The 13,036-nt window shown below is 46.5% G+C and overlaps 6 protein-coding genes across 6 annotated transcripts; 1 reads left to right on the top strand and 5 right to left on the bottom strand.

Moving 5' to 3' along the window:
- Window positions 1-155: 155 nt before the first annotated feature.
- Window positions 156-1,079, bottom strand: FOMMEDRAFT_137984 (uncharacterized protein). The gene is made up of 3 exons (XM_007261713.1): window positions 822-1,079; window positions 490-712; window positions 156-431 (listed from the first exon to the last, which is right to left on the bottom strand). The coding sequence occupies exons 1-2, from the start codon at window positions 988-990 to the stop codon at window positions 603-605; spliced, it is 279 nt and encodes a 92-aa protein (XP_007261775.1). The 5' UTR covers window positions 991-1,079; the 3' UTR covers window positions 156-431; window positions 490-602.
- Window positions 1,080-1,633: 554 nt separating this feature from the next.
- On the bottom strand, window positions 1,634-3,272 carry FOMMEDRAFT_101250 (NADH:flavin oxidoreductase/NADH oxidase). Its single transcript, XM_007261712.1, has 5 exons — window positions 3,227-3,272; window positions 2,908-3,174; window positions 2,379-2,841; window positions 2,007-2,311; window positions 1,634-1,937 (listed from the first exon to the last, which is right to left on the bottom strand). Exons 2-5 carry the CDS (start codon window positions 3,172-3,174, stop codon window positions 1,767-1,769), a joined length of 1,206 nt encoding a protein of 401 aa, XP_007261774.1. The 5' UTR covers window positions 3,227-3,272; the 3' UTR covers window positions 1,634-1,766.
- A 2,493-nt stretch (window positions 3,273-5,765) lies between these two features.
- Window positions 5,766-6,226, bottom strand: FOMMEDRAFT_40425 (uncharacterized protein; the record flags this gene model as incomplete). Its single annotated transcript, XM_007261711.1, has 3 exons — window positions 5,766-5,912; window positions 5,964-6,081; window positions 6,132-6,226. Coding segments are annotated over 3 exons (360 nt in total), but the record flags the coding sequence as incomplete, so codon positions are not given.
- A 240-nt stretch (window positions 6,227-6,466) lies between these two features.
- On the bottom strand, window positions 6,467-6,732 carry FOMMEDRAFT_71225 (uncharacterized protein; the record flags this gene model as incomplete). The annotated part of the gene is made up of 2 exons (XM_007261710.1): window positions 6,467-6,557; window positions 6,614-6,732. Coding segments are annotated over 2 exons (210 nt in total), but the record flags the coding sequence as incomplete, so codon positions are not given.
- Window positions 6,733-8,326: 1,594 nt separating this feature from the next.
- Window positions 8,327-10,039, top strand: FOMMEDRAFT_164682 (uncharacterized protein; the record flags this gene model as incomplete). The annotated part of the gene is made up of 14 exons (XM_007261709.1): window positions 8,327-8,386; window positions 8,442-8,451; window positions 8,526-8,545; window positions 8,603-8,732; window positions 8,795-8,829; window positions 8,882-8,999; window positions 9,059-9,135; window positions 9,199-9,253; window positions 9,307-9,402; window positions 9,473-9,502; window positions 9,555-9,599; window positions 9,663-9,689; window positions 9,752-9,818; window positions 9,871-10,039. 14 exons carry the CDS (start codon window positions 8,327-8,329, stop codon window positions 10,037-10,039), a joined length of 939 nt encoding a protein of 312 aa, XP_007261771.1.
- Window positions 10,040-10,558: 519 nt separating this feature from the next.
- On the bottom strand, window positions 10,559-12,466 carry FOMMEDRAFT_137980 (mo25 protein). The gene is made up of 5 exons (XM_007261708.1): window positions 12,076-12,466; window positions 11,937-11,997; window positions 11,229-11,884; window positions 11,058-11,177; window positions 10,559-10,999 (listed from the first exon to the last, which is right to left on the bottom strand). The coding sequence occupies exons 1-5, from the start codon at window positions 12,184-12,186 to the stop codon at window positions 10,958-10,960; spliced, it is 990 nt and encodes a 329-aa protein (XP_007261770.1). The 5' UTR covers window positions 12,187-12,466; the 3' UTR covers window positions 10,559-10,957.
- Window positions 12,467-13,036: the final 570 nt, after the last annotated feature.

Genomic DNA, 13,036 nt, shown 5'->3' with positions numbered 1-13,036 from the left:
AGGGTATAATTACTGAAAGATTCTCTCCATCCGATGAAGGTTGAATGGCTGTCCAACACCAGCTTACATACCTACCAACAAAGTGTAGTGATTCTTTGTTATCTAACATTTGGCAAACTTTGACTGCAAATGGAAATTTTCAAACTCCTAATAGGGTAAAGATGATGATGGATGGATGACCTGCGAAACTCTATCACTGCAGGTATTACACAGTGTACTAGGAATATTGGACTGGATAGTATACCTCTTGGAACCCAAAGAAAAAAGACCTGGGGAAGTGACTACTCGCACAAACCAGTAAATAACTCGGCCTGAATACATAAGTAGGCTAGCAAATGCCATTCTAATAGTTGTGATAATACAACAGGGATATAAATTTGTTGATGAGCTAAGGCATATCCATGCAAGGGAAGAGGAGATAGTTGTGTCTACTGTAAAAAAATCATATAAGGATTATTTATGCATAACAGATACAAAGTGCAGACGCACCACCATGAAAAGCATGTCGAAGGAAGTTGCAATAATGTAGATAGAAATTGTCAATTCGCGGTCATCCGTCCAAAACCGAGCGAAGGACAGGCACCGTACTCTGCCCGAGCCTGTTATCCCAGCAGGTAATATTGTGTCCTCTGCGTTGAATCCACAACAAATTGTGGCATGTACCTCACGATCCCAATACCAATTAGTGCAAAGATAAAGCCGATTGTAGTTACTTCACAAACAAATAAGTGAAGAGTTAGTGCCAAGGCTTATTAAGACGCGAAAGGGGGGGGGGCGGTAAAGTGGAACACAAGAGCAAGACTGAAACCTGGGATACTCACTGACGAGCAACTTCTCCCAAGGCTCCATCACGCTCAACGCGAACGTCGTCGTAATCCACATGTATAGTCTCCACAATAAGGCAGCATATGGTGTGTCAGGTTCTTTGTACATTTTCTTCTTCTCTCCTTCCTTCGGATACTCAGACACGCCGTATCGCACTGCTTGCATCGTATATTTCGAGTTGCGTGGCGTTAATGCTAAAGACAAAGAAGAGGGTGCTGAAAGGTGGGTCGTGAAGTTGTGAGAGTGAACGTATATGCAGCCTTTAAAGAGACAAAGCAGAGCGGACTGAGCGGAGGAGAATATGATTTATGAGGACATTGCATAAGAACGGAAGAAAGCAAGTCGGATTCGGTCGGATTCGATCGGGGGTCAGCGTGACCGCGTTTGACACTTTATCGACATCATATAAATTAGTCAGCAAAATACTTCTCATCTCACAAACGCCGATCCTGCCCAACTCTTCCGTCCGCGAAACGATATTCATTCGGAATCCCACTCACTATGTCCAGTGCAGCTGGTCACTTCGTCTACAATTGACACTACTTCACTCGCGAATCATCGGAGACGTTGTGAGTAGATGGCCTGGCACGTAGGTGCTGTCGTTCATACGCTCCATGCATGAAGAGCGGCGAACACAAGACCTGACAGTGAGGTACGTTGTTCTAAAATGGGACTAAGCTAACTCGATCTACAAGAGAAAACGTAGCCCTTAAAAGCGGCGTCAAGAGTCAAGTGACTTGTGGACGGGTCAGCTGATAGAGTCTCTCCGTTCCGTTCATATGTTTTCTTACAATGTCATTGGTAGATTATTTTCCTAAACTGTTACAACTTCACTTCTATTTCAAAGATGAAATGCTAGAGCGGAAGCTTGCTTTTCCGCACAAGCGTCTATGTACTACCAGGGACTTACCTTGCTATGGCGAATCTATGTGACCTGTTCTCTACAAGGACGCCCGGGTCTGTTCACCTCTTCTTGCTTTGAAGTTTGCCTCTGTCTCTGGATCAGCAAACGCATAGTCAATGTAACCAACTGGATCTCCAGGAACATAGAAGGTCTTCCGGTCGTACGGCGTTAGAGAGATATTCTTCCTTATTCGTGAAGGCAGGTCCGGCTGAAGTATCAAGACAAAATCGAGAAATTTCAGCAACGTGGTCGAAGTAGAGGGAAGAAGGTCACTTACGTTCGAGATGTAATACCTCCCGAACACGATAAGCTGGTCATTATCTTCTGCGTCCTTCAACGCCGTCTCAGGCGTATGACCACCTGCACCCAGATACACTGAACCATTCGTAAGGCTGTTCGGACCCTTCCAGATCGCACGCAAGAAGTCATTCGACTCTCCCGCAAGAGGCTCACGATCTACATTTCCCAATTTTCCCATAACGCGAGGCTCGACAATATGGATGTAAGAGAAACGCGGGTAAGCTTCGCGGATTCGTGCAACGAGAAGTGCAAAGGTCGGTTGTGGATGATCCATGTGCATATCTGCGGATTGTGAGTAAGTAAAAATAAATGCGTCAGTAAATTGACAGGTTAACGCGCTAGATCTCACCTTGGAATTGGCTGAACGGACTGAGCCGAATGCCAGTTCGTTCTTCTCCAACTTCGTTGACGACGCTTTTGATTACCTCAAGTGCAAACCTCACCCTGTTCTCAATACCGCCTCCCCACTGGTCTGTACGTTTATTCGATACGTCTTGCAGGAACTGGTCAACAAGGTACCCATGTGCTCCATGTATCTCAACACCATCAAAACCTGCACGGTGCACGGCATTATGTGCTGCCTGGCCGTACAGCTCGATATATTCAAGTATCTCCTCGTGATTGAGTGGTCGTGGATTTGGTCCATCCTTTCTTGTGGAAAGTGGTATGTCAGACGCTGAGATGTACGGATGCGGTCCACCAGGGTTTCTCGGACCGTCAGGCTGAGCAAGGACATCAGGCAAAGCTGCACGACCGATCGCCCACATCTGTAAATAAATGTACGATCCTTGTGCATGTACGGCATCGACTACCTGAACAAACCCTTTCTCTTAGCACCTGCTTTCTGTTACTGTATAACTCCAGAACAATATGCATACCTTCTTCCATCCTTCGACCTGTTCATCACTCCAAATTCCAGGTACCTGTTCGTATCCACCCGCCTTCGCAGCAATAAAAGTTGCTTCAGTGATAAGCAACGTTCCTGGAACACTCGCTCGCTGTGCATAGTATTCTGCCATAATATCTGTCGGTACGTGCGCTTCGGTGGCGCGATAGCGTGTCAGAGGCGCAAGCACAACACGATGCGTGAGCGACATGTTGCCAACACGAATAGGTTGGAAGAGTTTTGCTCCGGAATTCGGCATCTGCATTAAGAGGATAAATGCTAGTAGCAGCAAAAATTGGCTGGATACGTGCCTTCGAGTACAGAGGTTAATGGGTCTACACTGTACGGAACCAACCTACAACTCTATGTGTCTTTTAAAGTCGTGTAATTAGCCCACGAAGTTCACGATATTGGCAAACACTGGTTGCTCACATATCGTGGTCAATAAGCAGAAGCAGATCTGATTAATGAACCGTTGCTAATGCACCTTATGGCGTGCTCATTACTTGTATGACTAAAGTGAAGTTCATGTTCTCAAGCCTGTGGGATTGATAAATTTGATATCACCGAATCCCGAGGTCACCAAATCTTATCTTAGAACTGCTATCAATACAAAAATGTAGTCCAGTGCGATTGTCTATGATCGACGGTGTTCATTCAATCTTTTGCTCGACTGTCGATCTTGAATTGCTGTGTGTTCGGGTGGGTACAATAATTCAGTCTTCGAGCTGAAAGTGTCGTTGGAGGGCACTACTCGGTACTCCTCAAGGTTCAGGAACGCTTGCTAGTATCGATGCTGACACACTTTCTTTACATCCGAATAATTCGGACTGCTATTAACAAGCCCGAAGTGTGCACACGTGAATTACATATGGTGAAACGCATCTCTAAACCAGTAAGAATAACTTAAAATTTCATCTGGGGGAAATGGAATAACGGGGATACTTTTTTCGTATATATGGTATTGTCAGTGAAATACATATTTGGCATAGCGAAACGTAGCAACTTTCACGAGTAAACCGTTCATCAGTCGAAAGAAGAGAAATGCATAAATATATCTGTCATAAATCATCGAAGACCTTCATTGTCGAGATTTGTTGCGAATTTCCCGCTGCCATAACCAGAAGCTCCGGCATTTTCACCATTCGCATGCGCCTCATACGGCGCATTTCCAGTAGGCTCTCCATAAGACGAGACGAATTCGTAAGTACTTTCGTAGTCCGGAGGTCCGTGCAGGGACTCGTCAGATGGACGTGGGTGTGGTTCTTGCTCCATTTTCTGACCTTCCGGACCTTGTGATGGGTTTGGCAATGCCTCACGAGAGCCTGCGTACGGAGAAGGAGGAAGCCCTCCGCTCTTCTTGCGCAATGAGAGTGGCGAAACGTCCGGTAAAGGGCGCGAATCAGAACCGCCAGTTGGTGACCTAATACCCGGACGCTTAAACGCTGCGGCGGATATCGTACGAGTACCAGGAGCGAGCATAGACGGTGATGCTGGCGAACCCGTACGGAGCGGTTGAGCGGCGGGCATCTCGGGTGGAGTGCCATATGTGGAGGTGTTGGTTGAATTGAAAGAATATGCAGGCGATGGAGAATGTACAATGACTGACATCGACGGTCGAGTATGATGAGTCGCTGCTGGCGAAGGGGGAGAGCTAGCTGTCATATGAGGATTCGGCACTTCCGTATTTGATGGTGGTGGACCACGGATATCAGTCTTCGAGCTGCTAAACATTCCTTCTGATCGGGGGGACATTGTCGCTCCGTATTCTGGGGAAGGACTAGTACGCTGTTGTGCGAAGGGAGGTACGGGAGGACGAAGCGGAGAGGGTGCACGATTATCTCCAGGAGGATTGAACGTTAAAGAATCCATCTCCCTTGCAACTTCACGTGCGGCAGCTGCGTTAGCATCCGCATCATTAAGTGGTGGAGGTGATGGAATCCGTTCTTGAATCTCTTGCCCTAGAGCGTCTCCACCAAAGTGGACGTGTCGAGTATGCTCCTCGCCAGTAGTGGATGGGAGCTGGTGCTCATCAGGAGGCGGACTTGCATAAGGAAGCTGAGTTTCTTCGTCATCTGTAGTCTCATTCTCGCGTACATGATGCGATGGACGAGGCTGAGGCGGCGACGCGCCTGGCGTGCCCAGATGGCCTGTCGGAAGGGGAGCTGGAGGAGCGGGTGGAACGTTGTCCCATGGATTCGGTTCTACGGTAGGCGGAGCAGCTCCTCTTGGCAATCCGCTAGGCGCCACGGGCACGTTCCGTCCATGTGTATCATGAGTCTGATACGATGGCGCCGGACCATCCAGGCTAATTTTCCCTTGCACCGGACGCCCATCCCTTTCTGCGTAAGCGAGTGCATCTGCAACTTCTGCTGCGAAGTCCGATGACAATCCAGACCCTTCGCCGAGAGGCTGCAGATTGAGATTCTGGTTCGCCTGCATCGGCGGTGGCCCCAAGCTCCCGGGAGGAAGACTCGATTTCCGCACAGGGAACGTCGAAAACTGTCCGCTCCCTCCGCCAGCGAAACGAGAACTGGGTGGTGAGGTTGTCGAAGTGAACGAACTACCAAAATTGCTTGGTGTGCTTTCGCTAATAGTTGAAGAAATCCGCGATCCATCGTCACCTATCCGCATTGGTCCACTATGCATAGGAGAAGGCATCGTGCCATAGTTACGTGAATCACGATGGCTTCCGAAACCACCGAATTCATCTACATTTGGGCTTGTTGCAAACCCCGAGCCGGCGCCAGTAGCCATACCGGTGTCCTGTAGGTAAGAAGAAGAATCAACATTGCCACGGCCAGGAAGTCCATCAATGCTGTCTCTGGTTCCTTCGGGGCCCGAAGTCTTGCCTAGGGCCAATGGTGCGGATAGTTGAGGATCGAATACGATCTCGGAAATGCACCGCTGTGCTTCAATTACAAGTTTCTCCGTTTTATCGTGGCCGGTATAGAAACTTCTGGGCTGACCCGGTTGCGTGACATCGAGAGGAATTTCCTGTTGATTATGTGAGGGACAACGATCAAACGTTCGGAAAGGTGATGGTACCTCAATAGCTAGTTTTCCCATTTCTGCGACAATAGTCGCTTTCTCAGCACATTCCAAAAGTCCTCCAAACTTCAACATCATCCAATTCTTCGTTGAAGACCGCTTAAAATCGCCGAGCCTTCGGAATTATTTAGCATATACGCCATTAAACGGAGACCTAAAGCTTACTTAGCCTCCTCGGACAGGATCTCATAGTCCAGATTTCGTATTTGATCGCGAAGGTTATTAAGCAGCTCCGTCTGCTGCTGAAGGCTTTTGTGCTTTACATATGATTAGTATATGCACTAACCTAAATGAGACGCACATACCTCTGGGCTCATCTTGCTTAAACGCTTCTCTGCGGAGTCTGCTTTTGTAGACACGGCTTTTCTACGACGACGCAGCTCGTCCAAGTTTTCTTCTCGAGTCCTAACGGCTTTCATTTGCTCGCGGATAGACACTTCATGATTGGCAAGCTGCAGAAGGGCAGACGACAGATGGCCAAGTAGATTCGTGGATGCAGAAAGGACGTCTTGGAGATCATCGCCTTCTCCCATCCCCCAGTGGCGGAGGCATTCGCTAGCCTTTGCCAAATCATTGCTGAGTTTCTGGAGTCTTACGCACGGTTCAGCCGCGAGGGCAACAGAACAAAGCGACGTAAAGTAACGCACGACTGTAAAACAGACTTCTCCGACGTAATCAGTTCTTGAAGCGGCTTCAGATCCTTATTACCCGCCAGAGCAGGTAGTGTAGAGTTGTGCGCAATCTTCGTTGCCGCTGTCCGAAACATTGTGCTTGTCGTCGTCGTCGACGTTAATGATGGGCAGCAAGTGGTGCGCCGCGACGGACTAAGCACCACTGTTCGGTGCTGCGCACTGCTTTGGAATAATCCAATAAACGGGCTGACCCGGTTGTTCCGGAGCTTCGCGGCTATTGCGTCATCAACGAGCCGCGGCGACCGGACACTACAATTTGTGCCATTTCACCACGATCAATATTGCCAATATCCCATTTATTTTCTATGTATGGCGCAATATCACTTCGCTCTTGTGCTGCTTCGCACCCCCAGCAAAGTCGAATGTAAACAACTGCTTACTGCTCAGTCAACTTCTTATCCCGTGGTTGGCATCAGTCACCCAGAACCCGAACAATTTTCATTCTACAATAGATCTAGTCGGGCTCGCCAGTCTTTGATTCAACCTGTTCTTTGTTGCCTAATTGTTTCGACCTGTATTTCAGGAGTGAGTCGCTGGAAATCGGCTCTATTGTGACTATACGCAATAGACAGACAACGATCCTCTGAAATAGACTTGAAGCCCTCTCCTGGAATGTCAACTATCTTGATTTCTCAGAATTTTGACATGTATGGGAAGCATCCCAAAGCAGTGGATGGGGAAAAGTCCGTCTAACTTATTATAATGCCACTAGAGCGAAACTGAAACAATATTGATATTGAAAGACATGTTGCATCGAGGCCAAAACCAATTTTCAAAGCAGTACATGATGAAAAGCGGTACGTACTACGTGTTTCAATAACTTTTCGTGTCATAGCTGTCTAACATATCACATGCACTGACACTTGCTCAGAATTGCAGTATATGAATGTTCAATGTTGTCAGCTTTCTCGAGGTTCACTCTCATCCCAGTTTTGCATCTGTGAGGTCGTTATCATTTCTAAGATGCTTCTATTTTTTCGATGCACCGCCGTGGAGAGCAAAATCAGCCTATTGATAATCACTCGCCAAGATAAGGTCTGGAGAACGACATCATCACAAAAACATATCACAGGGTGTGTTTGATAATGTCGGTCAAACATTCAGCTGCATTCCTCGCTACCGAAGGCAGCAACGAACTGTGGCGTATCGACTCTGATCTTGCGGTGCACTTCGCTGGCAGACTTAGACTGATCGACCTTTTCATACGACAAAAACGTCCGCTTGACGTGTTCACGGCTTCGATCTTGTGGCGATCATGTCGGGCTAATCTTTAGTGCAGTTCTTGTGGCTCATTTTAGGGTCTTGATACACTTACTTTATTCTTACAAGAAACTTTTCCAAAGATTCTTCTAAGGTTCGCCTGTTGACTGGAAATCTGTTAGAACTGGTCTACTTATGCGCGAACGGGAATTAAGCCAATTCGTTTGTGCTACCAAAGTCGACTAGAGATAACGATACTGAATTGGGCATCACCGCGGTCACGTCCGGGGCGGATCAAGCATGCGTCGATTTCCAGATGACAGCAGAAAAGAATAGCTCACGAACTTGATGCACAAACGAAACAGATAGGACCTATCACTTGGCTCTAGGAGCGGTTAAAAGGTCGACGATTCAGCGGTTCCCGCAGCCTAGTCATCTTGCTTCTCTCAGGACCCTCGAGTGCAATCGATGGCGACCCTCGACCCAAGTGATATCGCATCTCTTCCATTAAATGCGTATATAGCGAGGGTACGTGTCGAAATGGCTTACTCATTAACATCCGCTCATTCGCTTAAATGTATAGGCAACAATAGGTTTGCTACTCCCCTGTTGCTGGATTCGTTATCTCACGTTTATCCTATTAAAACTCAATCGTCGAAACTCAAAGTCGTAACAATCACGGCCTTGGTACGTTCCTCACTCGGTTTCATACCATATACTAAGTTTAATATTGTGAACTTTTAGACGTACGATTACCTGCTCACTATAGGGCGAGAAAAGGAGCTCATCTGGCCGTCACGCATTTCCGTTGTCAAAATCCTTTTCTTGCTAAATCGATACGTACCGTTTGTAGGAATTTCCGGTGCAACCTACGGTACAGAGTGCATATCATACTAGAAAATCCATGGACTTACGATCTTGTTTTTTTACTCATAGTATTGATCTCTTTGGATACATCTGCTCATTCACAAGTGAGTAAATACACGTTATAATGGACTAACACTATAATTTCCCTACTTTTAGAAATGCGTCCCGGCTTTTTGGGTGTTTGGAGGTACGCCAGGTTCACCGAGGATACTCCCCACAAATGATTTACTTAATTATGCAGGCATGGTGATTGCCGAGTATGTTTTCGCAGAACGTAAGTAACAACTTTACAATATCTTTAATATATATATTGCTTATTGGTCTACTCTCCAGTCATTCTATACACTCGAGCGTACGCTGTCTGGGGATGCACAAGACCGGCATTAGTCATGACCATAGGAACCATATTGGTTTGTGGATCACTAAGATGTAGAAAGACTTGACACGCTGATGCTCTTGTTTTATTCTCTCAGGCTGTCTTCACCCCAGGATTGTATCTAGCATCATCGTTCCTCAAGTCAGCCAAAGGTCCGTGTTGGTTGTTATGTATACGTGGAACACTCTTCTGACATATGTCCAAGTTGTTAATCCGCCTATTTTCCCTACGGGTTGTCTAATATATTTAGACGGACACATTGATATGCTTGCTATGATCGCCGTCGTGGTCTCAGAGGCAGGTGGGAGCAAGCCTTTGTTATTCTTAATTCCGAGTATACAATCTAATATCGCCATAATATTTCTCTCTAGCTTGCCTCCTGGCTGTGCTAGTAAAAGCTAGTTAGTTTGCTAGAAAAATATGCTTTTAAACTCATCTGACTATAGTTTCTAGCCCGAATGCCGCGATCAATGACTATGCAGCAGATTGTTGCCGATGGTTAGGAACCAGCCATGCTATTTAGGATCTGGTTGTTATTAACATAAGTTATGCATCGTTTAGGCATCCTGTTCTTTGTCGTGATAATTTGTAAGAAAATCGATCCATCATTCCGTTCTGGGAGATTCAGTGTTCATGCCCTTAAACTCTAGGTGTAACGACGGCAAATCTCGTCGTACTCAATGTAGCGTCTCCAGAAGTCTGTAACCTCCTGCTTGCGTACGTTCCCTTTATTTTACCTTCCTCGACGCATTAAAAAGCGTTGTCGTAGACCGCAAGCTGCTCTCCACAGCATATGCTGCAATAGGCTCATTCTCCAGATTAAGGCCGCTTCAACTCAGACACAATGCTCGCGTGCTAGCGTGTCACTTCCTCCCATGTCTTCTCTCCAATCTTATGAAACTCAACGGAGCGAACTTGAAATGCAGCCGCTGCAATAGTGTCCTTATTGCTTTTTGCGTATGTGGATTGATCTCATTTGATCTTGGTAATACCATCTTTGCTCTGCATACATACAGTAGCATAGACATTGATACCGTCAATCTTGGGTCGTAGAAGAGTTTATTGTAGCTTACATGTCTATTCGACTTCTAAACTAGTAATTTAGTGTATCCCAGTTCTTGGCCCATCATCCGCAATATAAATGCCGGAAGAATTCAAATTTTTCTAATCATCTCGAAAGCAATGAATCGTAATCCAGACATGAACTACAATTAATCGGCCCCAACTAAAATGTATTGTTACCGTTACACTGCATACACGCTTGCTGAACACTAATGGAAGGAAAGAAGAAGAAAAGACGAAACACAGTCTTGGCACCAAAGGAAAGTATTAGGCAAATCAAACAAGACGTAAGTTAGAACAAACGCTTGAGAGTACCTGAGCGCACAAGGAACGAAAGTACACGGGGAAGAGGCGTGATTTAATTAACCGAGCAGGATTGATGGGGATAACAAAAAGTGAAAGAGAAGTAGCCGAGACGTGTGGAAAGAGTACAGATACGAGGTAAAAAAGGAATCGTGATGAGATGGACGAAAGATGTTCATTCGTAGGGTATGGAAAATGATCTCTGTGAATGCGGATATGCGTCGGAGCAGCGAGAGGAAGCGAGGTATACATTGAGTGACCATGGCGAAAGGACGCAGTGATACACGTGATTGAATGAATCGCAAAAGTAAAGAAAGCCATCCTCGTGTTTAATTGCCAGGAGGGCAACAAGGAGATCAACCAGTAAGGTATACCGTGTCCAGTGATAGGCAAACGGGAGAGCATAAGCACTTGCACCCAATATCACACGACGCGTGAAACACTACGCGGTAAAAGCGATGGTGTCAGACTAAGGGTAGCATCATGACCAGTCATAGGTTTTGTATTTGCACAATCAAGAATTGCTTCTCATCCTGAGCAGTAAAAATTTTGGTCAGTAGACCATACAGTGGGGAAAACCCTGAAACAGACCGTGAACTGTTCATCCTCTTTGTCGTTATGGAAATCCTGCAGGAATTCCAGAAGCTTCTGTTTGTTTCGGCGTAGGATTGCCTCGATTTGAGGAGGTTTCTTAGGGTTAGCAACAAATACCTGTCGTAGGTGTTAACGAAGAACTGGATAACAATAAAGCTGCCTTCCAACCTTGAAGACATGGAACGCCTCGAATTGGATGTTGCGACTCTTATCCCGGAGCATGATCATCATCATCTTGAGATTCTTATCGTTCGCGATATACCTCGTCATGACATTGAAGTTTGCCCGATCCAAAAGTATTTCGCCAAGTAACTTCAAACTTTGTCGCTTCGTGACGTAATTTGTACTCAACAACAACACGTCAAATGTCGAGAAGAAACGGTCGTAATTCTTCTCCAAGTACTCAGCGACCATTGGCTTGTGTTTCGTGAGAGTCTCCTTCAGGTTCGCAAACGCGTCGCAAGAGATTCCAAAGGTGGTCTTTTCAATATAGTGGGGAAACAGGTAAAATTGTTCGGAATAAAGGAGGATCTTTGCGAGTGCTTCGTGTTTGAGCATATCACGTAAAATCATGCCTGTGTTGAGTGCAACTTCTTCGTCATCGTATCCAGCGTGCACGGCGAATAACACATCTGGTTTTGCACATAGGTATTCCACAGTCGGCCAACGGGCGCCAATTTGTCGTCGAAGGAGGTGGGTAAAGATGGCGACAACATCTTTACGTGCTTCAAATTCTAGGCGCGATAGATGGGTAACAAGGTGATACAGCAGATCCGTCGAATATGCTTCCTGTGCAAGCTGAGCAACAAGCTCCGGTAGAGGATCTGTGTACCGGAGATTAATGCCGGGCCACTAGTGGACGCGACAGCAACGTACCACCGTCTCCTAAAAGTACACCTTTGATCTGCTGAAGATATTTGGACACGTCTTCATTTGCCTGCCAGCACACCACCATTCGGAACAATCAATGACTAGTGTCAGAGTGTCAGTTGAATACCGAAAATCACGGGCGCACCTTCCGCCTGCTTTCACTGCCTGGAGCAGTAGATTCGAGGCGTGGAATTGCATCGCGCAAAGCCCGGACAATGTCCGTGGGGGTCCGCTGTTTTGTCTTGAAGAAGTTCATGGTTGTGTTCAATGCGGTATGCCGACGCTCCTCACACTGGTCGGATGGCTGATATGGGCGATAAGTTAAAAATGTATGCTGGATATCTTGAAAGGGACACTGCGGGCAGAGTACAAGTGCAATCGCACGGTCTGCTTCGTCGTTGTTAAACGCGTGCCGCTAGGAAAGACCTGGAAGTTGACTAATCGGGGTTGCAGGGGTTATGAGCCGAAAGGGTAAGAAAGACGGTGTTAAATCGAGGGATGAGAGAAAAAGATGTCTACGACAATTGCAACTGGGGCGACAAGGAAGGGCCAGAAGGAGATGGATGAAGAGAGACGAGGTGGTCAATGAAGGAGCCAACGGACGGCGAGCATAAGGATAAGGAATGGGTCGAATGAATCACGTGCATAGCCTTGACAGTTGTGTGTCCTGTCCGCAAACGACAGCCGTTGATCGACGCTTTCGTTTACAGTAACTGTCCTCTCACCGATGAATCCAGGATCCTCTGTCGTACAAACCATTAAGAAAGCACGGAATTGGCTATTCACCTTTACGTGTGATCAACAAGCATGGCCAACGCCAGACATAGCTTCAGCTCCGTTCAGTAGCGCGTAATATCAGCGCCCGGAAAGCACACTACTTGAGCGTTGCAAAACACTGAAACAAAATGTTCACAGGCACGCACTATTGGAACAGGTACATCTAAATGCCAAGTGGCTTTGTGAGAGCTTGAAACAAAACATATCAGCTCAGATGCAGAATGAATGAGATGGCATCATTGGTTATTTGTTTTGCAAGGAATAAAATTAGCATTCTACTTTGTTATAGGGATCAAGGGCAATGTAAGCACTCAACAGACTAGAAAAGC

This window comes from Fomitiporia mediterranea (genome assembly GCF_000271605.1).
Source record: "Fomitiporia mediterranea MF3/22 unplaced genomic scaffold FOMMEscaffold_1, whole genome shotgun sequence".
NCBI classification, from domain to species: domain Eukaryota; kingdom Fungi; phylum Basidiomycota; class Agaricomycetes; order Hymenochaetales; family Hymenochaetaceae; genus Fomitiporia; species Fomitiporia mediterranea.
The sequence above is the reverse complement of the archived record's forward strand: the minus strand, read 5'-3'. Positions and strand labels throughout refer to the sequence as shown.